Raw genomic sequence first — 24,549 nt, forward strand, 5'->3', positions numbered from 1 at the left:
AGGTCTCTATGTTTCTACTGTTCTCCTTGGCTAGCTACGTATCATGAATCTAATATGTGAGTTGATATTCCATGGATTCTGCCAATTGGTGCTCTCAAAAAAAAACTTTTTTTGTATCTTGTGGGTGTTTCATACCCTGTTGTTGTGCTTTGTGATTCAGGTATGAATATGATTTGATCCTCAGTCCTGACATCAACAGTGCCCAGTACCATCAATGGTTCTACTTTGAGGTCAGTGCCATGAAGGCTGCCATTCCTTACCACTTCAACGTCATCAACTGTGACAAGCCAAACAGCCAGTTTAATTATGGTAAGAGTTGTCATATTGCGGGAGGGGTTGGGCCCACTGTCCATGGTTAGACCCTCTCCTGGGAAAATCAAGTGAATAAGCCTTTAAAACATGGATTCTCCAGAGCTCTTCTATTTCACCTTTTATATTTTATACTGAGATAGTTTCCATACTGGGGTCTAGTTATATGGCATTCCAACCACTTCCTTCCTTGGGCAGGTAAATTAAAGTGATACATTAAAGTGATAAATCTAAGTGATAAATTAAAATTCAGCAACAAAAATCCCCTTCTTTGATAGAATAAATTGAAAACTATATATTTTCTTTCTCTGGCCATAAGACAAATGAGGGCATGGAGAGAAAATGAAAGATAGCCAAAGTGGAGAGAATGTAAAGTTGGAGTAAATCAATAGTTGTGAATAAGGATGGAAGACACCAATGGGTGGCTCAGATGGTATTTACTTATCATTTATTATTATGCTGTCATCCTATATAAGTAAAGTAAGAGTTTGTTATAGTGGTTAAAGGCTAGCCTAGTCTGGATGATCTTGGGCCAATTACTCTCTCTCTCAGCCGCAAAAAGAATTCTTTCCCCGCCATGCCCACCAAGCCCTGCCCACCAAGCCATGCCCTGCCCACCAAGACACGCCCACAGAACCAGTAGTAAAAAAAAAAATTGAATCCCACCACTGTCCGAAAGGCAAAAAATGTCAGAAGACTGAAATCCTCATGTCTTAAATATCAGCAACATGGGAGCCACAGAAAGGGAGTTTGGGCTTTTTGTCATTTGGAAACTTGGTTTTAACTCCTAGGAACGAAGCTCCTGAAAGACAATGCCCTCAATTACAATGGAACTCTGAAATCACATAATACCAATTTTATTGCAATAGATTTCTTAATACTTTCTTTAATAATATAACCTGCATAAATTACAACTGAGCTTGTTTTCAAACCCATCCATTTTTTAATTATAGTTTCCCGGATCTTGCAATTTGGGGAAAGCAGTGAAAATTCTGTGAGAATTACTGTTGCCCTTTCTGCTACCAGATCCCGAAGGAGGGAAGATGGGAGAGATACAGAAGCAGATGTCTGGACACCTGACTTCTGAAATCTGAAAAAGCGCTTGAGGTTTTGCTCAGCCAGATGTTCTTCTGCATGATTGGAAGTCTTGTGCAAGGCAGTTGTTCTCTCATAAGGCTTTCCTGATGAATAGAAACAAGTCAGAACAGGGGTGTCAGCTTTATAAAATCAAAGCAATTTGGGGTTACGGCGCAGACCCCAATAATGTACACTTTGATGTATATCAATCAGAGAAATGATGATGGCTTGGGTTCAAGGAAAGTTAAAAACAGAAATAATATGAAAGGAGAACTTGTAGTCTCATATATAACACTGGGGCAAATTCAGTTGTGCAGGTTGAACAACCGATGTGCAGAACTAATCAAATATCGGATCAGCCATCAAAATGAACTACAGAACTGTTTTTCATTTCCCCCGAATGGAAAACCATTTGGAGGTATCTGGAAACATTCTTGAAGACATCAGAGGAGGTCAGGTCTATCAAGGTCATACAGTCTAGGATTGGCAAAGAAAGATTTTGCTTTGAATTTGCACAGCATTTTAGATTGTCAGCAGTGAAGGTGCATCAGGGAGTCCTTGTGATATTAAAAAATATATTATTTCTGTCTTCATCCCTAAACTTATGACTATAATCATGTTGCTTGTATCTTTCAATTTATATTGTTTTTTTGTTTACTAGTACAATTTGATAGCTTAACCTTGACTATCACTTAAGTGTTTTATCATTTTATTCTTGATGAATGTATTTTTATTCTCCTTATGTACACCGAGAGCATATGCACCAAAGGCAAATTCCTTGTGTGTTCAATCACACTTGGCTAATAAATAATTCTATTCTATTCTCTTCTATTCTCTTCTATTCTCTTCTATTCTCTTCTATTCTCTTCTATTCTCCTCTATTCTCCTCTATTCTCCTCTCCTCTCCTCTAAACATGCCTACGTAAAACAGTTATTTCTATTCCATTGCAGCAGAAATCATATCACATCTCTCCTCCTCCCATTTTCTTTGTGTAGGTATGCAACCAGTCATGTATTCAGTGAAGGAAGCTCTGCAGGGCAGACCTCACTGGATTCGGGTGGGCTACGATATCAGTTATTATAAGTAAGTGTCTGGTATTCCTCTTCCTGTGTGACATTTACGCCTCCTGCTAATTATACTCATTCTGTATACTTCTGCCTATTAGTGCTACTTACTTCATTGTATTGCATACCTGTTTTACGGCTTTCCAAAATAATGGGTGATGTGTTGAGACTAACAGCATAACATTCTCAGCTAGCATGGCCACTCTGGAGATTCTCATCCCCAAATATCTGAATGACCTCTCAGGTTCTAGAAAGTAGATTTGCAATTTCCCAATAGTCCTCCAAACTAGAATTCCTCAAACAGGCTTTGCAAAACATGCAACAGAGGATTGTAGGATTGTCGTCTTTTTAAAGGAACTTTTTCAAGAAGTTCTTCAGTTCTGAAGAAATTGTTTGGATGAGAAGTGAAACGTTTTCAGGGAAAAACAAGGCAAGTTCAGTTGGCTCTTGAGGAAGCACCTTTGGGACAATCATGACCTGGATGAGTGGAAATCTCCATAGACAGACTGTGGGATTGGTGTGTCTGTGTGAGTGGTTCTCTTCTTTTTGAGATATCTAGCAACCTAGCCAGTTAGGGAACCCCCTTTGGCCCTTTTGTGATCTAGATCTTTTGTGATCTAGCCGTCCAACTCACTCAAATGATTCCGAACTGCTTACAGAAGTAAAACCCTAAGTACAAAATTCAATAAACCCTCATCTCCCTGGCAATAACAATCAAACAATCCTGTTGATGGATCCTGTATCGTCCTGAGGTCCCCAGGTTTTCCAGCAAAACAATGTCTTCATGGCCTTTCAAAAGTGTCCCAAGGTGAGGGCCATTCTTATCTCCATGGGGATGATGTTCCATAGAGGGGGAGTCACCATGGAGAAGACACTTCTTCTTGGTCCAAATAGATGGACCTTCTTAAGAGAAAGACTACCCTGCCTTCCCTCTCTAGTAGTCAAGTAGATGTAGCTGGAAAACGACAGTCCTTCAAATAATATGGTCCCTTCAAAGAACCTGTGATTCTGTTACTTCCAGTTTCTCTTAGCATGACTAGTTGTTTCTACCATAGCAGGTCTGTAAACAGATGCAAGCATATAGAGTTTGATTACTGCCATAATAGCATTAAGAAAGATGTTACTATGTCATGGTTAAATCACCGCTGACTGGTGCAATTAAATTATGGAAGTACAATTAAGTTCTTAATTGTAACCTGGTTGCAGATGATGGAATGGGGTTCTCCCCATTTCATTTTCCCTGGATGGGAAATAGAGTGAATTTAATTCCATAGTGCTCTGAACAGCTACAAGTCTGTCATTGAATTTATGTTCCTGAATTTTAATTGTTCCAAAATCTACTTGGCACCTCAAATCTATTGCTGTTCTTATTCCATAATATTTCTTGGAAGCGTATTCTGAAGGTTATAGCTAGTATTATAGGGCCCAAATAACACCATCTATACTCCTTCCCCATCCAATCCGTCCCCCCCCAAAACCCCAATAAATCCAACTTTTGGTGAACATTTGCAAAATATCTCATTTTACTCATGTCCATAAAATTCTTGATGGGAGGGAAATGTGGGGAGAAGCCATAACAATTATAAGTGCATATTCTCCAGTTACGGTAATTCTTAAATCCACAATTTTAACTGAAGTTGCTTAGGTAGCTTAACATTTCAGATATTCCCATATGTTGAAGTTTTTAGTGAGGGGAAGCATGTCTTCTACTCCATTCTAAGAGTTGGGTTTTGCATTCTACATCAAAGAAAGGAGGTGGCTTCAGATATTTGAGGTAGGCCAGTCATTGGTGTAGTGGTTAAGGCACCGGTCTAGAAACCAGAAGGCCTTGAATTCTAATCCCACTTTAGGCATAAAGCTAGCTGGATGACCTTGGGCTTATTCTTCTCTCTCAGCCTTAGGAAGAAGACAATGACAACCTCTTCTGAAATCTTGCTAGGAAAATTGGATGGCTTATCCATTCAGTTGCCAGGGCTGAAGACCTAACTCAGAATCTCATCCTCCTTGCAAATGTTGAGAAACATCCACCCACTGAGTCTCTTATTTGCAGAATCTAATTGCAGGACCTTGAAAGCCTATCCCCACGATGGCGAACCTATGGCATGCATGCCCGAAGTGGCACACGGAGCCATGTTGCCTGGCACACGCGGCATTGCCTGTTCCTCTTCTGGGTTTCTGGTGCATATGCTCGTGCGATGATCAGCTGGTCTTTGTCCGTACAGTAGTGCCGGAAACTGGAAGAGGTGGTCTAGCATTTTTTGGCGTGAGAATGCACACCCACCAGTTGATTATCATGTGCGCATGCACGCCAGTAACTGGAGGACTAGCTGGCTGGCACACGTGCATGCGCTGGAAACCAGAAGTTCATTTTTCGGTGTGGGGAATGCACCCTGGGCAGCTCCTCTTCCGGGTCATGGCCCAGACAAGTACCCATAGTGCAAGCGCACTCCCTTTTCAGCACTACATGCCGAAAAAGTTCACCATCACTGGCCTATCCAAAATATTCACTACCCTCTTTTTGAGGACAACAGGATTAAGGCTTCAATGTTCTGAATCTCCTTCCTAGGCATTTTGCTTTCTCTAGCTGTGTAATCATTTTATTTCTCCCTCCTCTTCTTCAAGTCTAAAGATAAATCCCTGTAGAATAATAAAGGAAAATAATTTCCAATATTTATTCCTGAAGAGGCTTCTGGATATTAACTAGAAAAAAAAATGGAGAGGACAACCTTCAGCCTTGGGATCCATGGCTTTTGCTCTCATTTTATGCAGAGAGTGACCTAATATCAGAAACTCACTGCAGGACTCCTGCTAGGAACCATCTGCAATAATGTGGTAAATGGACAGGGAGAGAAGCGTAATGTCAGGAAGAGAAAGTGAGAGGAGATGCCATTAATATGATATCTGAAGACCCAGTTGGTATCTCTCAATCATACATTCCTTTCTCTTGTTGTAACATGCTGGTATTAATTCTGATCTAATCATCATACACTTTTCTATAGAGATTGCTGGGGTAATGCAAAGCACTTTGAACAGCTTGGTGTAATACTTAATTAGAATACGTTACGATGCAAAACTGAAGTTGAAGATGGTATCTGAAATCCATGCAGGTGGCACTTTTTTTTTACAAGATTTTACTACAAACAGAATATTGCTGGGCTCTTGGAACAGGGTCACTATAATCTGAATGATAATTTAATTAAATTGTGTTATTTCTGGAGAAATCCCAGGGAGAGGAAAGGGAGGGTTTATATAGCAAATGTTCTCCATTTGGGAATAAGAGTTAGAAAAACAAAACAAGACACAAGAGTGGCCTTCAAACTTAACACTGATACAAAGTGGTCAAATGGTTGTGATTTCATAATGCTCTTTCTAATCCTTGTGCACTCTGTGATGGAGATGGGTGGTTTCTAAACATGATGTAGATGAACCAATAATTGTCCATTTGCCATAGTTCAAGTGGCCAAATCTATCCGACCTTGGCTGATCTTGGATAAGTAAATTGGAGTTATTGGTTAGAACTTGAATGGGGAACTTCCAAAGGATGTCAAAGCTTTGGGCTACAGTAAAAATTCAGAAAAAGAGTTAAGAACAAACCACTTCTGCATTACCACAACAAAACTGAAGTCACTATCACTTGATTTCAACTCAAGGAATTCTTTATTTTTTACAATAGAATAGAACAGAACAGAATTGAATAGAATAGAATTTTATTGGCCAAATGTGATTGAACGCACAAGGAATTGGTCTTTGGTCCATATGCTCTTACTGTACATAAGGAGAATGAAATGCATTCACCAAGAGCCCTGTAGCGTCATTTTGAAAGTAGAAGTTGAAACAATTTATGTCCAGGATGTGAGAGGTCTGTGGATATTTTCAAAGTGTACAGGTCCTCAATGGAAGGCAAATTGGTAGCAATTGTTTTTTTTTCTGCAGTTCTAATTATCCTTTGAAGTCTATATTTATCTTGTTTGGTTGAAGAGCCAAACCAGACAGTTATGGGGGTGCAGATGACAGATTCAATAATCCCTTTGAATTATTTAATAATAATAATGATGATGATGATGATGATGATGATAATAATAATAATAATAATAATAATAATAATAATAATAATAATAATAATAATAATAATAATAATAATAATGGAAATACCAGGACTTAAAAATCGAAATTCAACGATTATGGCACAAACCAGCAGTAGTAATTCCAGTGGTAATCGGCACACTGGGTGCTATTCCAAAAGCACTGGAATTACATTTAAAACAGCTAAAACTTGACAAAATCACCATCACTCAAATGCAAAAAGCTGCACTGCTTGGATCTGCACGTATATTACGAAAATATGTTATGACGTCCTAGGCCCCTGGGTAGAGCCCTACTAGTAATCAATGCCAAATCCAGCGAAACAACTGGCTGCTGTGATACAATTTAATAATATTAATAATATAAATAATATAAATAATATAAATAATATTAATAATATTAATAATATTAATAATATTAATAATATTAATAATATTAATAATATTAATAATATTAATAATATTAATAATAATAATAATAATAATAATAATAATAATAATAATAATAATAATAATAATAATAATAATAATAATAATAATAATAATAACAACTATACGATTGTATCACAGCGGCCAGTTGATTCGCCGGATTTGGCATTATTATTATTATTATTATTATTATTATTATTATTATTATTATTATTATTATTATTATTATTATTATTATTACTTTGGTTGTTGGTGCTACTGCCCCACTGAATAGATCAGTAGATCAGATTGGCGGAGAACTATAAACATGGGAACCAAAAGCTTGACATGGAATACAAAATAGAATACTAGAACATAATAATAGAAAACTAGCCCTGGGATTGGAGGAGAAAAATTACAACAATCAGGGAAGGAGCTTAATAAAAGAATTCAGTTCAAATTAGAAGAAGCATTTGTGACCTTTTCCCTCACACTTGGTGGGGGACAAATAATATTCTACTCTTTTCTCATATTCTTTCTTTTAAAATCATGACCTTTTAGCTGATTAATCACCTTTAACTTACAGCAGTAGCTTGAGACGTATCCGATCAGAAGTGAATGTCTAATGTCATAACTTCAAGCATAATCACACAATGCTTTATCGCGCCAGACAGTTCGTACAGTTATGTATTCTAAAGGAATGATTGCATATGTTGCATAAAATGTGAGCCCTTTAGCTGGAGTATTGTTCTATAATTTGTTATTCCTGCCTATGTAAAACATTTTCAAGTGAGGCCCCATAAGTAAGTAAGCAAGAAAGCAAGATTACCATAAGAAAAATGTCTCTTTAAGAGCACAGAAATAAAAAATAGTTCATTGTTTGACAGTAGTCCTACTTAGGCACTGCTGTGCATTTTTGACACAAGCATGCTCTGGATTTTAAGGAGGCCTGGGAGAACATAGGCTTTCCAGTATTGGGAAGGTGTACTTTGCATGCTAAGGACCTTAGGTATGGGGTCCAGCTGCAACAGACCATTGCCTGAAACTATAAAAAGTTATTATCAGCCAATATAGACCCTATGGATATAGATGGACAATTTTCTGTTAGAAGCATTTCCCATGATTTTGGGTGGTGATTGAATTTAACCAGGGGTGGGCTTCAAAAATTGTAGCAAGGAGTTCTCTGCCCAGTTGCTGGGTGGGTGTGGTCATGGTGGGCGTGGCCTAGTCGGCTTTCTGCATCATGGGGGGGGGGATTTTTGCTTTCCCCGGGGTCTGGAGGCTTTTTATGAGCCTCCGGGAGGGTAAAAACAGCCTCCCGAGGCTCCGGAGGCCCTCTGGAGGCTGGAAATGGGCCAGTTTCAGGCCTTCCTGAACTTTCAGTAGGTTCATTTTTCACCCTCCCTGAACCTCCACGCGTGCCCTGCACTTACCTGCCTTCAAAACAGGCCATGTGGGAACTCCTGGGAGGAGTGGGGTTGTGTAGGCAGGGCCAGCCAGGAGTGGGATTTGGGGGGGGGGGTTCTCTGAACTGCACAGAATCTTAGCTAGAGTTCTCCCGAACCCCTGCAAACCCCCAGCAGCCCACCTTTGATTTTAGCATAAAGTAACTCTGATAGCCCTTTTGCAATTCAAGGGGTTGCATGATCTGATCCCATGTAATGCAGACATCTGGATTCAAAATTAAGTCCGTTTAGAGCTGAGGCTCATGCTGAGATGCAACCAGTTTTGAAGAAGATTATTCTTGTTGCATCCTTGAATTTGGAGCAAGCCCATCACTCTCAGGCAGACTGGGTCTCGTGCAGAGATTCATGGCAGAGAGTCAACCGGTAGGCACCGTGATTAGTGGCGGCTTTGTTTGTGATTGGAAAACCTTTAAAATACACCAGCGTTTCTCTTCCGTATGCTGGGTTAATCTGTGTAGCGCATGCAGTCTAATCGCTACTCATATCCTTTTTGCTCTGCATGGAGAAGCAGGGACAGTTCACTCACAAAGACAGATGGGACAATCGCAGCCCTTCTCCTCTCCAGAGCGATATTTTTATGTTACTGAGATTATTAGAAACACTTCTGTCAAAAGGGTCTTGGTGACAGCGCCATTCACTTGTTCTCCCCCTTGTGCACAGTGACAGACGCTTGCAGGAAGGGACTTCACCGCCAGAAAAATGATCACAATAGCCTTTATAAAGTGATCCAACTTGCAGTTTGTTCTCCTGGCAACGGTTTGCATCGATTACACCAAGATCAGGACTGAAGACGTGCGGCAGTATCCAAATACAGAATCCCATCATTCTTTTCCAGTCTCTGGTGTAACCGCATCTGAGCAGAGGCAAAATGGATGGTCTGAAGTTTGGCTAAATGGATGGGGATATGGGGTGGGGTTGAGCATCTGAAAAGTTGACCCCTGCTGTTGACTCCAGACCAAATCAAAGTTTTTTTCGCAAGTTGACCTGTCCACATTGCAAAATTAGGATTGCATTCTTCCAGATTTTTTCTTTTTCAGGTGGTAGCCTGCCACTTAAGTAAACTAAAGAAGTAAAGATTTCCCCCCTGTCCAGTTGTATCTGACTTTAGGGGGCAGTGTTCATTTCCATGTCTTAGCCGAGGGAACTAATGCTGTCTGAAGACACTTCCATGGTCATTGGCAGGGGTGGTATTCACTTACCTTACCTACCGGTTTGCAAATGTGAGCGTGCTTATCCTTCTACGCATGCGCTTTTGGCGAAAAAATGGCCTAAATGGGATGCCATAATAGAGCTGGGGTGGGTGAGCAGGGCCATTTGTGATTTCTGCTAACGGTTCAGGTGAACTGGTCTGAACTGGTAGAATATCACCTCTGGTTGTTGGCCAACATGACTATATGCCGAGGCCATGGAATGCTGTTACGTTCCCACCAAAGTGGTACCTGTTTATCTACTCTCATTTGCAAGCTTTGGAACGGCTAGGTTGGTAGGAGCTGGGGCAAGTAACGGGAGCTTACCTGTCATGCTTTTGAGTTTCGAACCCAGCTGTCAGCTTTCTGGCTGACAAGCTCAGCATCTATAAATTGGTTTGGCTTCTTCCAAATCAGCCAGGGATAGCTAGGAATTGCACTGGGTTGTTTTAAATGGAGTAACAGCCTCTTTGCTTCTAATTTGGCTGGTTTAGCTGAGGAAGGAGGGATGGGAGGAATCATCGGATAACATCTGCAAAGCACTTTGAACATTCTGCCACAGTAAGTGATGATAATAGCAACAATAATAATTAGGTTGATTATTAATTACAGGATAATGCCAGATGGAATAGGAGGAGGATGGACGGCTTGAAGGAGAAGGATCTAACTTTGGGCTTTGACAGTTATAGAGTGACTATGTAGCCCTGGGCATCTGCATATTAATTGCAAGGCTTTTTGTATAGTTATCTTCATTTTACCTTTTTTTTTCTCGGAGGGAAAGGTTGAAAGACATTTTAGGACATGAACCACCTCCGTTTGTGAGGGGGGGGAGGGGAAATCAAGAATTTTGCAGATCTTTTCCAACAGCAAACATTATTAACAGCTCACGAAAGCATGCATGGCTTATGATAATATTAGTTGATCAGCAAAGGTGCTCCCAGATTCTTGACTTGTTGCCAAGAATGGAAGTAAATTCAACTGAACCCAGAAATTTATGATCATCGAATCAGGCCAGTTGTGTGTGCATGTGTGTGTGTGTGTTCGTGTGTGTTTTATTTAAGAAATATATATGGCCACTCAACTCAGTCGTAGTGACTCTGGGCGACTTATAGGACTAAAACCTCCAATGTGCCCAATCCACAGCACTGCATTGCAATTCTTCGACATTTGCTAGACTGGTTTGGAGTGCCAGTTTGGTATAGTGATTAAAGAATTCGGCTAGAAACAAGGGACTGTGAATTCTACTCCTGCTTCAGGCACAAAGCCATCTGAGTGACTTTGAGCCAGTAACTCTCTCTAAGCCCTAGGAAGTAGGCAATGGCAAACCACTTCAGAAAAACCTTACCAAGAAAACTTCAGGGACTTATCCAGACAGTCATCAGGAATTAAAATCTGACTTGGAAGGCACACTTGGAGAGAGGGAGAGAGAGATGTTTGATCTGTTCCTTCTCAGACTTGTCTTGTTTCTTTCTTGTTACCTATATTAGACAATTAAGGAAGCTTTTATCCATATAGGAAATATTTTATTGGTGTGATCAACATCCTCTGCATTTTGATTCTGAGACTAGCTTTAAGAGGTATAGCTTAAAATTCAGAATGATATAATTGGAAGGGACCTTGGAGGCCTTCTAATCAACCCCCCTGCCCAAGCAGGAGACCCTACATCATTTCAGACAAGGGACTATGCAGTCTCTTCTTAAAAATTTCCATTGGCAGTGAAGCACCCACAACTTCTGAAGGCAAATCATTCCACTGTTTAATTGTCCTCACTGTCAGAAAATTTCTCCTTAGTTCTAGGTTGCTTCTATCCTTGATTAGTTCCCATCCATAGCTTCTTGTTCTTCATTCTGGTGCTTTGGAGAAGAGGTTGACTCCCCTCTTTTTTGTGGTAACCCACTCAAATATTGGAGCACTGCTATCCTGTCACTCCTAGTCCTTCTTTTCTCTAGACTAGCCATACCCAATTCAAATACAAAAAAAAAAAATGAATTTGTGCTAAGAGATTCTTACTGTTTTTTTTTAAGGAAAATCAAACTATTCTGCCTCCCTGTCAATACGTATGTAGGTGCGTGTGTGTGTTTGTGTGTGCATATCCACATAATCATTTAGAAATTTACTCCTTGAATAAAACTAAACTAGGCCATCCACCTGAAAAATCAATGACATGCATATGTTGGCAATTCAAACAGGATCTCTTGCATTATTATTATTTGATAGGGTTTTTTTTTTGCATTTTGATGCAGCAACAAGAATAACATCAATCAAAAAGTGAAAGGGAGAAAATCCACAGGGCACTTCCGAATAGGACATGTCAGCAGTGGGATAATTGGTGCTAGGTGGGGGAAATTATTGTCTAGAATGTCCTCAGGAATGCAATTTGCTATGATATTGTCTCTTTGAAATGCGTGAATTAGCTCTCCATAACACCTAATAGGAAATCTTTCACCATCAGCCTTGAAACTGTGTCTATTAAAAAAAAATGCCCCCCCCCCAAAAAAAAGGAGAAAGAAAAAGTTGGTTGTAGAAAGATAATTCTTATGGTACCTTTTATCTTTTCTGACTGGAAAAACAAGCAGAAAGGAAATGCAAGAGTCGCCCATACCCGGAGACAATCTGTGCTCTGCTTTACAGTATTCATGGTGACTCAGTGGTTAAGACGCTGAGCTTGTTGATTAGAAAGGTCGGCAGTTCGGCAGTTCAAATCCCTAGTGCCACATAACGGAGTGAGCTCCCGTTACTTGTCCCAGCTTCTGCCAACCTAGCAGTTCGAAAGCACGTAAAAAATTCAAGTAGAAAAATAGGGACCACCTTTGGTGGGAAGGTAACAGAGTTCCATGAGCCTTCGGCGTTTAGTCATGTTGGCCACATGACCATGGAGATGTCTTTGGACAGCGCTGGCTCTTTGGCTTTGAAACTGAGATGAACACCACCCCCTAGAGTCGGGAATGACTGGTACATATGTGCGAGGGAACCTTTATCTTTACCTAATTCCTCCTTTCGTCTCTGACCTAAGAAGTCTGACCTGTCATTTGCCACCAAATTTATTGGTGATAAAAAAATCCCTTCTCTTCCAACTCTTTCCTTCTCAAGAAGTTATCAGAAAGTTAATTGTCAAATCAAATCTTTTATTGGGAAGAGTAATGAGTAATTTTATTGCACAGAGTTAGGAATATGAATGAGTTCTGCCTATAACAACTCACAAGAAACCTGTCACATAACTTTGCTGGTTTCGAGATTCAGCTCTGGACCTAGCACATTTTCAAGTCACTTTGCTATTCTTTCCTTAGCCTTGAAATGATTGTCCACCTATCGCTTGTGTCACAAACACCTAATGTCTAATGTGAGAGTCAGGTGTCCCAGCTCATCAACTTCAGTTCCTTATAGAATCTGCTGTGTCCTTCAGAAACTTTATCAGGTCCAATTTTAGAGCAATGACTAGGGGTGAAGTTCTATCTGCCGTGATAAATTATAATGGCGCTGAAGAATACACGGCTAAAGTAAATACGGTCTTCTGGAGAATTTTTTTTTAAAAGAAAATCTCAGTGAGATGGTGTCCAGCTGTTGTGCCTACTAAATAAATCATGGAAAAGATGATAGCCATTATATATTTTTCCCCTCCATAGTCTGTCATCTGCACCTCTATAACTGTCTGGTTTCATTCTTCAACCCAACAAGACAAACACAGACTTCAGAGGATAATTAGAACTGCAGAAAAAAAACAATTACTACCAACCTGCCTTCCATTGAGAACTTGTACACTGCACAAGTCAAAAAGAGGGCTGTGAAAATATTGACAGACCCCTCACATCCTGGACATAAATTCTTTCAACTCCTACCCTCAAAACGATGCTATAGAGCTCTGCACACCAGAACAACTAGACACAAGGACAGTTTTTTGCCCAACGCCATCACTCTGCTGAACAAATAATTCTTTCACCACTGTCAAACTATTCACTAAGGCTGCATTACTATTACTATTAATTTTCTCATCATTCCTAACACCCATCTCCTCCCACTTATGACTGCAGGACTGTAATTTTGTTGCTTGTATCCTTACGATTTATATTGATGTTGTTTCCTGATTGCTTATTTGTACCCTGTGACTATCATTAAGTGTTGTACCTTATGATTCTTGATGAATGTATCTTGTCTTTTTATGTACACCGAGAGCATATGCACCAAAGACAAACTCCTTGTGTGTCCACTAAAGAATTCTATTCTAGATATTCAGTCCATCCAGAATTTTATAGAATGGGGGGGGGGGGGAAACCCCAAAATGTTAAAGGCTGATAGAAGCAGAGGTGGTATTCAGAAGGTTCTGATCAGTTCGGGAAAACCGGTAGTGGACGTTTGGAGTAGTTTGGAGAACCGATAAATACCACCTCTGATTGGCCCTGCCCCCATCTATTCTCCCAGCTGATTGGAAGGGAATCGGGATTTTGTAGTAACCTTCCCCTGGAGTGGGGTGGGAATGGAGATTTTACAGTACCCTTCCCCTGCCACACCCATCAAGCCATGCCACACCCACCAAACCAATAGTACAAAAATTGAATCCTACCACTGGATAGAAGGCCTGAAGATTGAATGTCTCAGGGGTTTGTAGAGACACTGAATAGTGGCCACCAGAATGCTACTATTCCTACATGTTGTATCAACCTTTAAAAAAGGATAATGAAAACTCCCCAACCTTATTGACCTCCTACAAGGCACTAAATCTAAGGCAGTGGTTCTTAACCTATGGGTCGGGACCCCTTTGGGGGTTGAACAACCCTTTCGCAGGGGTCACCTAAGACCATAGGAACACATATTTTCGATGGTCTTAGGAACCGAGACACCAATTTTATGGTTGGGGGTCACCACAACACGAGGAACTGTATTAAAGGGTCGCAGCATTGGGAAGGTTGAGAACCACTGATCTAAGGGATGGATTTAGGAAAGGACATACTGAAGCTTTTTCTGAGGAGAAGCCCTCCAATTTGTGGCTTAGAATGATTCAGAAAGTACTGAGGGACATGATGGAGAGAGAAATTAAATTCCAGGGACCCCATGGACTGAATTTCTCTTCATGTTTTGAACATGGTTCTCAACCATGGCTAAGGTCCTTTGCTTTTATTTGAATGCGTCTGCCTCAATCCAGAAGAAGGAAGCTTTGAAAGTAGAATTTGACTCAAGGGATAGAGAGCATGAGGGGATATTCCATTCCCACCAATCCTACTATATCATGTAGCCTACAATGGAGGATAGGAAGATCACCTTTCTGCACCACCAGAAGTAATTTTATCGCCTTGTCACCTTACTGGAAAAATAACAGGAATGAACTTCCCCGACGTCCGAAAGGTGCTTTTCAAAAAGCAGTTGGACTTTCCTTTTTTCCCCTTGAAGACATTTTTCTTCTCATCCAAGAAGCTTCTTCAGTTTTGAATGAAGAAGCTTCTTGGATGAGAAATGAAATATATTCAAGGACAGAAGCAACAAAAAAGGTCCAGTTTTGAAAAGCACCTTTGGGATAACCATGATCTGGTTGACTGAGAATCTCCACAGAACGTTTCCTATGTTTTCCTCCAAAGCTTGTACACTCTACCCTCTTTTTAAAATCTTACCTTCTTGGCTTTGAAGGCAGTCAAGAAAGCCACTTAGTAGTGTTTTTTCTCTTCCTTTTCTGTTCAGAAACCACTACCGAAACTGTGCCCCAGCAGCGGCAGGAGGTCCTCGTGGGAAGTCATGGTATACTCTCACCTTCAGCCTCGTTTTCCCTCACCAGGAAGATGTTTGCTACCTGGCCTACCATTATCCATACACCTACTCTACCATGATGGTAATGCTGCTGTTCTACAGTTTGAAGGGAAGGCTGCATGACGTAGTTGGCCAAAAGTGATGGTTAACAAGCATATGGCTATTTGGCTTAATGTGTCATGTAAACCTAGTTATGGACTGCATAGTAGCTGGGCTCTAACTCGTGTGTAAATGTAAGGTTAACTCTCGAGTTGAGTTAAATTGTTAGTAATTTCATGTATAAAGTCATATATGGTCTTGTGGGCAACCATATTTAAGTGGCTTACTATAGACCTTCTCTGTGGTTTGCTTTCCAGGTTTAACCTATAGCTCTAAGATTATCAAGTAATCTCCCATTTAATACAAGTCAGGTATATTTTTTCTTGCCTTGTTGAGATCAGCTAGGATCAGGCTGCTGCCATCTATTGTTGGCAAGTAATTTGTAGCTGAATTGTAATGGTGGTGTAATGGATTGCAGGCTAATTCTGTCCACTGCCAGGAATTTGATCCTGACGGACTCAGCCTTCCACCTTTTTGAGGTCAGTAAAATGAGGACTCAGATTGTTGAGGGCGAGATGCTGACTCTGTAAAACACTTAGAAAGGGCTATAAGGCACTATGAAGCAGTATATACCCCGTTTTCCCCAAAATAAGACCTCCCTGGATAATAAGCCCAATCAGGCTTTTGAGCGCATGCACTAAAATAAGCCCTCCCCAAAAATATTGCAACACAGCAGCAGCCATGAGGTGACTGCGCTTGCTGTCTCCTGCACCTCAAAGACAATAATACCTCACTGAAAATAAGGCCAAGTGCTTATTTTAGGGGTAAAAAAAAATAAGACCCTATCTTATTTTGCGGAAAACATGGGTAAGTCTAACTGCTATGGCTATAATTTCTTGCATGGTTGGGCAGTTCATGCAAAATTGAGGCCTTCTTTCTAGGATATGTGATAATTTCCAGGGTCAGATAATAATAATAATAATAATAATAATAATAATAATAATAATAATAAATAACATATTTAGATAACATATTTAGAGTGCCTTTGTCACTCAGTTGCAGGGGTGGTCAATGTGAAATCAATGTATTCAGTGTGCAAATTGGGTCCCAGAGTTTGCAAGAAGGATTAAGAGAGATCCATCGTCTGAATACAACTCATTAATTCAGATAATATTAATGCCCATCTAACAAAAAAAAAAATCTAGTGACGTCATGGGAAGAGCGAGGTTAGGTCAGCTGAGAGTCAGGAGGATGTTTCTTGACAGCCGGTCAAGTCTCTGAGGTGCATCAAATGATGTCCATTTTATTCAGCAAGATTTGGCTATATGGAAATACCAGTGGATGAGAAAGAGTTAAAAGGAAGACAAGAATAAGAGGGCCTGTTGTGTAAACACTGCTTCAAAAATTACCAACAAAGGAGTGTTTGCTTTACATTTCTTTTCTTTTTCTTTTTTTTTAAAAAGGAAAGAAATGCTTCCGAAGTTAGGAGGAGCTTTAGCTTAATTTTAGATTATGCTTCCAATGAATGCAAGATTCATTTGCTGCTGTACTGAGATACAGAAAAAAAAAAACATTCATTTCCTGACATTGCCTGAATCATAATTTCAGTGGATATCTCTGGAGAGATAACTTTGACCGGGGTCACATAAAATAACTCACAGATTTTTATTACCCCTGCAAAGCTTTTTTTTTTAAAAAAAAAATCCAGTAAAAAAAACAATTTCATTTTTACAGACTGCATGATTCCCACCCACCCCAAAAGAAAAACAAATTTCATATATGCGCATCACTAGGTTTTACTTTTTCAGCCTCTGTGTGTACAAGTGTGTGTGTGTGTGTGTGTGTGTAGGTATCATGGGTGCTTCCCCCTTTTTGTCTTCAGAGCGGTAATGAATTCTAAGTGGTTTTGCAACCCAGGAACTCAATTACCTGCACTAGGCATTTCGAAAGGCAATAAAATTCCATATGGAAACTGACTTGGAAACTCTTCACAATCTAATATGCATTTAATAACTGCAGACATATTTACAGCACCCTGAGAAGAAGCCGCGTGAAAGGCTGGCATCGAATCGTACCATTTCTTTGAGTCAGAACCAAATGTGTTTTCTTCAAGATGATAACTTCAAATACCGTAACTGCTGATACATCCTTGCTTGCCCAAGCAAGCCAAAAGCTCCATCTTTTCATTCAAAAAACACAACAATGCAGAAGGACAGAGCTTTGGTTCGGTCTAATCCAATATTTTTTTGACTATGATCAGTAATATCAAGTATTTCAGGCAGATTTTTTCCCCCTGATTTTTTTTTTCTTATTGAAGATGGCAGGGACCAAACCAATTTATTCTGACCTAGGCTTCCCAAGAGCATGAAGCAAACTCCTTGTCCCAACAAAAACCCCTTTTATTAATTGACTGTGAATTCTTCTCATTCATATACAACAAAGACTTTCAAGGGAGGATTTACAGTCACAGACCTTATCTGGCTTGGAGAGCTGCCAGGCCGATATCTGCAGAACTTGGCAAGGAGTCTCGGAGAGACACGAATTAATTAAGCAAACTAATTGTCTCCTGCAAACTCCACTCCCCTTTCGCTCCTCTTTTATTTCCTCTGGGAGGGGCCATTCATCATCCACTTGTGGCCTTACTCCCAAGTCGACCCCTCTTCTTTAGCTGTTCCCTTCATCTGGCAACTCTGCGCATGCGCACACTGGGAACAGGCTCCAGCTGTTCGTCTGCCCCACTGATGCCTGGTTCTGAAGACAGTTGATAACTGGCATACAGCTGTGGCCCCCTCTCCATGACTGGCCCATGTTTCTCCCCAATCTCCTCACTGTCTGAATCTGCAGCCAGCTCTGCTGGCCGGTGGCGGGCCACAACACAAAGATTCCCTAAATGCAAAAACATTTCCTCCACAGCCCGCTTTGCAATTTGCTCAGGGTCAGAAGATGCAGTGAGAGAAAGTCAGAGACAGAACCAGAGGATGACCCGAAGGAACAGAACTAATAACAAAATCGTTTATCTTTCCACTCCTGCAGCTAGGGTGAATAGGTAGTTTAAGTGACTCTCAGCCTGGGTTTTAGGGGCAGGGAGAGGACACTAGAGGTAAGTGAAATGGCCATGATCACAATCCTCACATTGTAATACAATGCACAGGTTGTTCAATTGTCATTGGTTTTGCTTCTTTTCAGCAGAATCTGTGAAGATTGGGAGAAGAGAGATACAGAGTGTATGTTACTGGAAAAAGAAGAATATTTGTAGCTCAGGGTTGAAATGAGATGCCCTTGGTGTTCTCTGAGCTTGGTTGTTTTCTTGGCAGATGTTTCCTAAACTAGGTGACATCATCAATGCTAATACCATGTTTCCCCCCAAATAAGACAGGGTCTTATTTTCTTTTAACCCCCCCCCCCCAAAATAAGCACTTGGCTTTATTTTCAAGGAGGCATTATTATTTTTGAGGCAGAGAGCATGGTCACCTCATGGCTGCTGCTGTATTGCAATATTTTCAGGAGGGCTTATTTTTGGAGGAGGGCTTATTTTAGCACATGTGCTCAAATGCCCAATTGGGCTTATTATTTGGGAAGGTCTTATTTTCAGGGAAACAGTGTAAGAAGTGATTCCTCGTTTGGATAATGAAATATCTGTAAGGAAGCAACAAAGCCCAGAGAGAATAGAATGTAGAATATAATGAATGAATCAACTGGAAGGGACCTTGAAGGTCTTCTAGACCAGCACCCTGCCCAAGCAGGACCCCTCAGAGTAGATGTTGTCTTTCTTTCTGCAGCTTCTGGTGCTTAGCTACCACTCGATTTGCCAAGCTGTCTGTAATCCTGGAGTATGGATAGTACAATTGAAGCATGTCTACTAAGAGGGTAGCAGTCTAGTTAGAAGATTCAGGCTGTTGTAGTTCAACATCTGTGCAAGGTTAAGACATGCTAGTAGAGAAAACCTGACTAAGTTGACTACCTAAGAAGGCTGGTGCCTCAAAGGGAGGAACGAGGCATTATATCAAATTACATGCAATATTAAATGATATTATATCATTTCCATGCAAAAGGCCTTCACATTTGGTTTCATACTGTAGCTGCGCTCCATCATTTATCAGCAAGCAGTCAGGAGACCTTTAAATAAGAAAATAGTTTGAATAATTGTTCATGGCATGCTCCCATTATTTAAGCTCATTTTCTTGCTTCCTATTATCATAATGTTGAAATCAGGATTCATACAATAAAATTGTTCACAAACAAGAAGAGGAGAAACAGAGAGAGAGGGAGGGAGGGAGGGAGGGAGGGAGGGAAGGAAGGAAGGAAGGAAGGAAGGAAGGAAGGAAGGAAGGAAGGAAATTGTCCTCTGTTAGCTTATGTCAATAACAGTGAGAAGTCTGTCCATGGATCTGGGACTTTCAGTTGTATATCTATACTCTACAAGGTGTTTTGACTAGATGGTTTCTTCCAGCAGGACATTTTGTAAACTATTACATTTTCATGTTTCCATTTTTGCAGTCCCACCTTGACATTTTGGAGCAAACCAGGAATACAAAGAAAGTCTTCTTCAAGAGGCAGACCCTTTGCCATACTCTAGCAGGAAACGCATGCCCTCTGCTTACTATCACTGCCATGCCTGAATCGGAAAGCAGGAATGACCTGGAGCAGTTTCGTAAGTCAGTTCTCTCATTTGGTTCTTACTCGACCCCCTCTAGATCTCGAGTAACGTACATCTGAATATCATAAATGGCATCCAGTAAAACCGTCAGCTGGGTTGACATAGCTCATCCATTTTCATTGCTGTTGAGAAAAGCTCATTTTAGAGAGGCTCCTTGAAGGTGTGCTTGTGGAAAGAGAAAAGTGTGGATCCAAATCATACATTCCATGAGACAGTTATCTGGATTGATTGTTGTTCAGTGTGCTGTGTGAACCTGTTATGCCCTGCCAGCGGACAGCAGAGCTGGCAGCAGATTTGGACAGTGAAGACGTTGTGGAAGAACATGGGCCAGTCCTGGAGGCTGGGGAAGGCTCTGACGAGGGCTCTGTGTCAGAGGCAGAGATGGGGACAGGGCCGTCTGACAGTTATCAGCTGCCTTCAGAGTCAGACATCAGTGAGGCAGATGAACATCTGGAGCCTGTTCTCAGTATGCGCATGTGCAGAGTTGCCAGACGAAGGGAACAGCTAAAGAATAGGGGTCAACTTGAGAGTAAGGCCACAGGTGGACAATGAATGGCCCCTCCCAGAGGAAATAAAAGAGGAGTGAAAGGGGAGTGGAGTTTGCAGGAGACAATTAGTTCGCTTAATTGGTTCGTGACTTGCCGAAATTCCTTGCCAAGTTTTGCATATATCGGCCTGGCAGCTCTCCAAGCCAGATAAGGTCTGTGACTGTAAATCCTCCCTTGAAAGACTTTTAATAAAAGGAGTTTGCTTCATGCTCTTGGGAAGCCTAGGTCAGAACACTTTGGTTCGGTTCCTGCCATCTTTAATATGAAAAAAAAAAATCAGGGGAAAAAAATTTGCCTGAAATACTGGATATTACTGATCATAGTCAAAAAAATATTGGATTAGACTGAACCAAAGGTCTGTCCTTCTGCATTGTTGTCTTTTTTGAATGAAAAGATAGAGCTTTTGGCTTGCTTGGACTTGTTGTATGTGAATGATAAGAATTCACAGTAAATTAATAAAAGGGTTTTTTGTCAGGACAAGGAGTTTGTTTCAGGCCCTTGGGAAGCCTAGATTAGAACAGAACCTGTCTATTGTGGTTTGTGACTTAACCTGCTATGTGGTTCCAGTTTATTCAACAGCAATGGTTAAACAATGATGGCTAAACACTAACTATGAAATAAGTCATTGTTTTACCTCCTGGTGTGAAAGATCTGTATGAAGGACAGTTATTTCAGGAACAAATGTTCATTCAGCAGCTACCACTATATAGTTAAATGTAATTCAATGTAAGGTATGAATAGTTTTGTTGCAATGATACAGACAATTTTTAAAATTTTTATTGGGCAATATGAGAAAAAAAAAGACCATGTCATGTTCAGACTTGCATTGCAGCAAGGCTTAATAATTATCTACATTTTAAAATAGTTTTTATTAAGTATTGAAAAAAAGAAGATACCGTCAAACACGGTAGCTTCAGAAAGAATTATCTACATTTTTGTTTCATTGAAGCAACACGGAGAATTACAGCTTTTGGGACCTTTGATTTATTTGCTTTGACTTTATAGATGTTCTCTAATTTGCAGAACAAGGAAATTGTTATGAAAGGTTTCTTTTGTATGTTTCAAAATGATAAATGCAGCTCAGATTTGCAAAAATGCAATAGAGGTGGAAAGGCCTTGTTGATAGAAGAAGGAGAGGAAACGTTTTCAGATTAGCCTTTGCTACTTGACAATTGACCATGTAGACACCAGCTGGTGTCTGGCCATGAAGGGAAAAATAGAGATGCTGCTAGCAATTCTGTTTTTATTATTATTATTGGTCAGTCTTCAACTCTTTCCATTCCTAATGAACAATGTGATTCTTTTTTTTCCATGGGATTACATCCTTTCCAATTTTATTTTAGAGTTAAGCTTGGATTCACTCATCGTGTTAAATATGATTTGGATTTCACATAAACTATGAACCCAGCTATTTTGGCTTATAACCCTGATTCATGCTTTAGCATGCTGTGCAAATTTAGCCAATTTAGGTTTATTCAGTAAATCATGTGGAACACCCTGGTTTAACATGACATGTGAACTCAGCCTGATGCGGCTTCCTTAGAGAGTTCTTTGCATAGATACACAATATTTATAGATAACCAAGCTGGGAAATAATTTAATTGTTCAGCTTTTATAAATGGATTGCTTGCCTACATCTGTATGTTTTTTAAGGTGCATTGGCTGAGAATTCATGAGACTATTATCCTCCTTGTTGATGTTGGTGTTTTGGGGAGCAGACAAGAAGTGGTATGGGAGCACATTTCTGGATCCCATATGGCATTATTACCAATGCATATCTGACTTTTATAGTATGATTAGACTCAAAAAAGTCTCCAGTGGTGTATAGACCAAGCTGCTTGTGCTCTCTTGCTAGATGTCCCAGGTTGGACCTGCCATTGGTGTCCTGGTGGCTTAAAACATCTATTTCCGAACTGCTTGAGTTTGCCTATTGTTCTACTTAGCTTCTGCAATAATTTCTTATTCCTTATCACCGACAAAACATGGCCAAGAGGGGAGACAAGCCGCTCTAATATTGGACTCTTATGAACAAACCTATTAAGAAGTGTATGTTTTATACATCCCAGCGCCACAGCCCTTTTATAATTCTAGAGATACGGATCAATTCTCACAAGCTACCTGAGCCTGCTTATTAAAATGTCATTCTGTTTCTAGAAAAAGAAGAAGAGCCATCTTAGAATTAATTGAGCTTGGCCTCTCAAATGTTCTCGTGCTGACTTCCCAGAAAGTCAATTTGGTCATTCCATTCCGTATCCATTGTCTTATGCCCCCTCCCCAATGACCCATTTGGGGACCTGGAAGTCAAGAGCAAATGTCTGTGAGGGGCTCTTGCTTATAAACGAAAATGGAGAGCCTACCCAGAACTATTTTGCTAGGAAAAGTGTGACGCTTTATTATGCATTGTGCTCAGCCTGCATCTTACAGAAACTGCACCGATGGGAGAAATTAAACTGTCACTGAGCCAAACACTTAATGATCACGTTAGAAAAAAAAAGAATTGAATGGTTACTGTATAGCCTGTTGAGTTTAAAACTGTGAGGTAACTCATCTGCTTTTCCTAAGGGCTACTGGCAGTGCCAAAGGCTTCTGTGTACCTTTTCATGTATGTATATTTGTATAACTCTGTGTGTATGTGTGCGTTTGTGTGTGTGTGTGTTTTAGGTACAAGCAATTAGATTTACTTGTGAAATGTTTAAGTCAGCTACTCTATTGATTTCTGCCTATATTACAAGAATCTCCACAGACAGTTTGCTTTCCCTAGGAGCAAACAGATATGGTTTCATGGACCTTGGTGGTGTTGGGGTGGGGGGCAGGGTTATACCTCTTGTGGCTATGCAAGAACTCAAGGCTAGTTCCCCACTTGACCCCTCATCCTTGCCTGGACTGGGAGTTTTCAAAAAGAATCCTGTTAGGGGAAAAGAAACCACCTTGGTCCACATACATTCAAGCTTTCTGTATTCGAAAGAGAACCCCCACCCTCTGCGAATCATGAATTTTAATCCTGAAGTATTTGAAAGCGCTGTGCTGAAATTTGGCAACCTCCCTGCCTGAGGAAACTTATTTTTTTTCAATTGCTTGACAGCCGAAGCTTTATTAGCTTTCTTCCTGTATTTGCATTTTTAAAAAAAAGTCAAGCTGTCTGGATTCCATTGGTGAGGAAATACTTTGGTCATTTCTTCTCCAAAATGAACAAAACAAAATTCTCACCAACTCTGTATTCGAAGATACTGCAAAGTCGTATATTGTACTCCTGCAATATAAGGGCCTTACAAAAAGGAGATGAGAGGGGTGGAGGCCAGAGACAGATTTTCTGTGGTTGACTCCACCTTGCAGAACAGCTTCCCCCATGGAAGTTGTTAGCTTTTACCTTGGATCATCTTAGGCATAGATAAAGGTTCCCCTCTCGCACATATGTGCTAGTCATTCCTGACTCTAGGGAGCAGTGCTCATCTCCGTTTCAACGCCGAAGAGCCAGCGCTGTCCGAAGACGTCTCCGTGGTCATGTGGCCAGCATGACTAAATGCCGAAGGCCCACGGAACGCTGTTACCTTCCCACCAAAGGAGGTTCCTATTTTTCTACTTGCATTTTCACATGCTTTTGAACTGCTAGGTTGGCAGAAGCTGGGATAAGTAACAGGAGTTCACTCCGTTACACGGCGCCAGGGATTCAAACCACCAACGGCCGACCTTTCTGATTGACAAGTTCAGTGTCTTAGCCACTGAGCTACCGCGTCCTCTTAGAATAATGGTCTTTTAAAAATAATGACCATCTTAGAAGACCATTAATCAGAATCTTCTGGAGGTCCTTTGATGGTTATCATTGCACTGATTAAATTGAGTTGATGCCTTCAATTGTCTTATGTTTTTCCCCCCTATTTATCTTATTGTTAGGCTTTTCGTATTACTATTGTTATGGATTTAAAATTTTATGTTTTATGGCTTATTTACATGGGTAAACCCCATGAGTCTCTTCAGGCT

At 40.4% G+C, this 24,549-nt stretch overlaps 1 protein-coding gene across 3 annotated transcripts in view; it reads left to right on the forward strand.

Moving 5' to 3' along the window:
* Window positions 1-24,549, forward strand: part of AGBL1 (AGBL carboxypeptidase 1) — a 384,955-nt gene that overhangs the window by 79,799 nt on the left and 280,607 nt on the right. For all 3 annotated transcript variants that reach the window (XM_081964808.1, XM_081964809.1, XM_081964810.1), the window contains 4 exons: window positions 161-309; window positions 2,383-2,470; window positions 15,262-15,409; window positions 19,864-20,017. In XM_081964808.1, the coding sequence (XP_081820934.1) occupies window positions 161-309; window positions 2,383-2,470; window positions 15,262-15,409; window positions 19,864-20,017 (539 nt within the window). The remainder of the gene's footprint in view (window positions 1-160; window positions 310-2,382; window positions 2,471-15,261; window positions 15,410-19,863; window positions 20,018-24,549) is intronic.

This window comes from Natrix helvetica (genome assembly GCF_964273705.1).
Source record: "Natrix helvetica genome assembly, chromosome: 12".
Lineage (NCBI taxonomy): Eukaryota > Metazoa > Chordata > Lepidosauria > Squamata > Natricidae > Natrix > Natrix helvetica.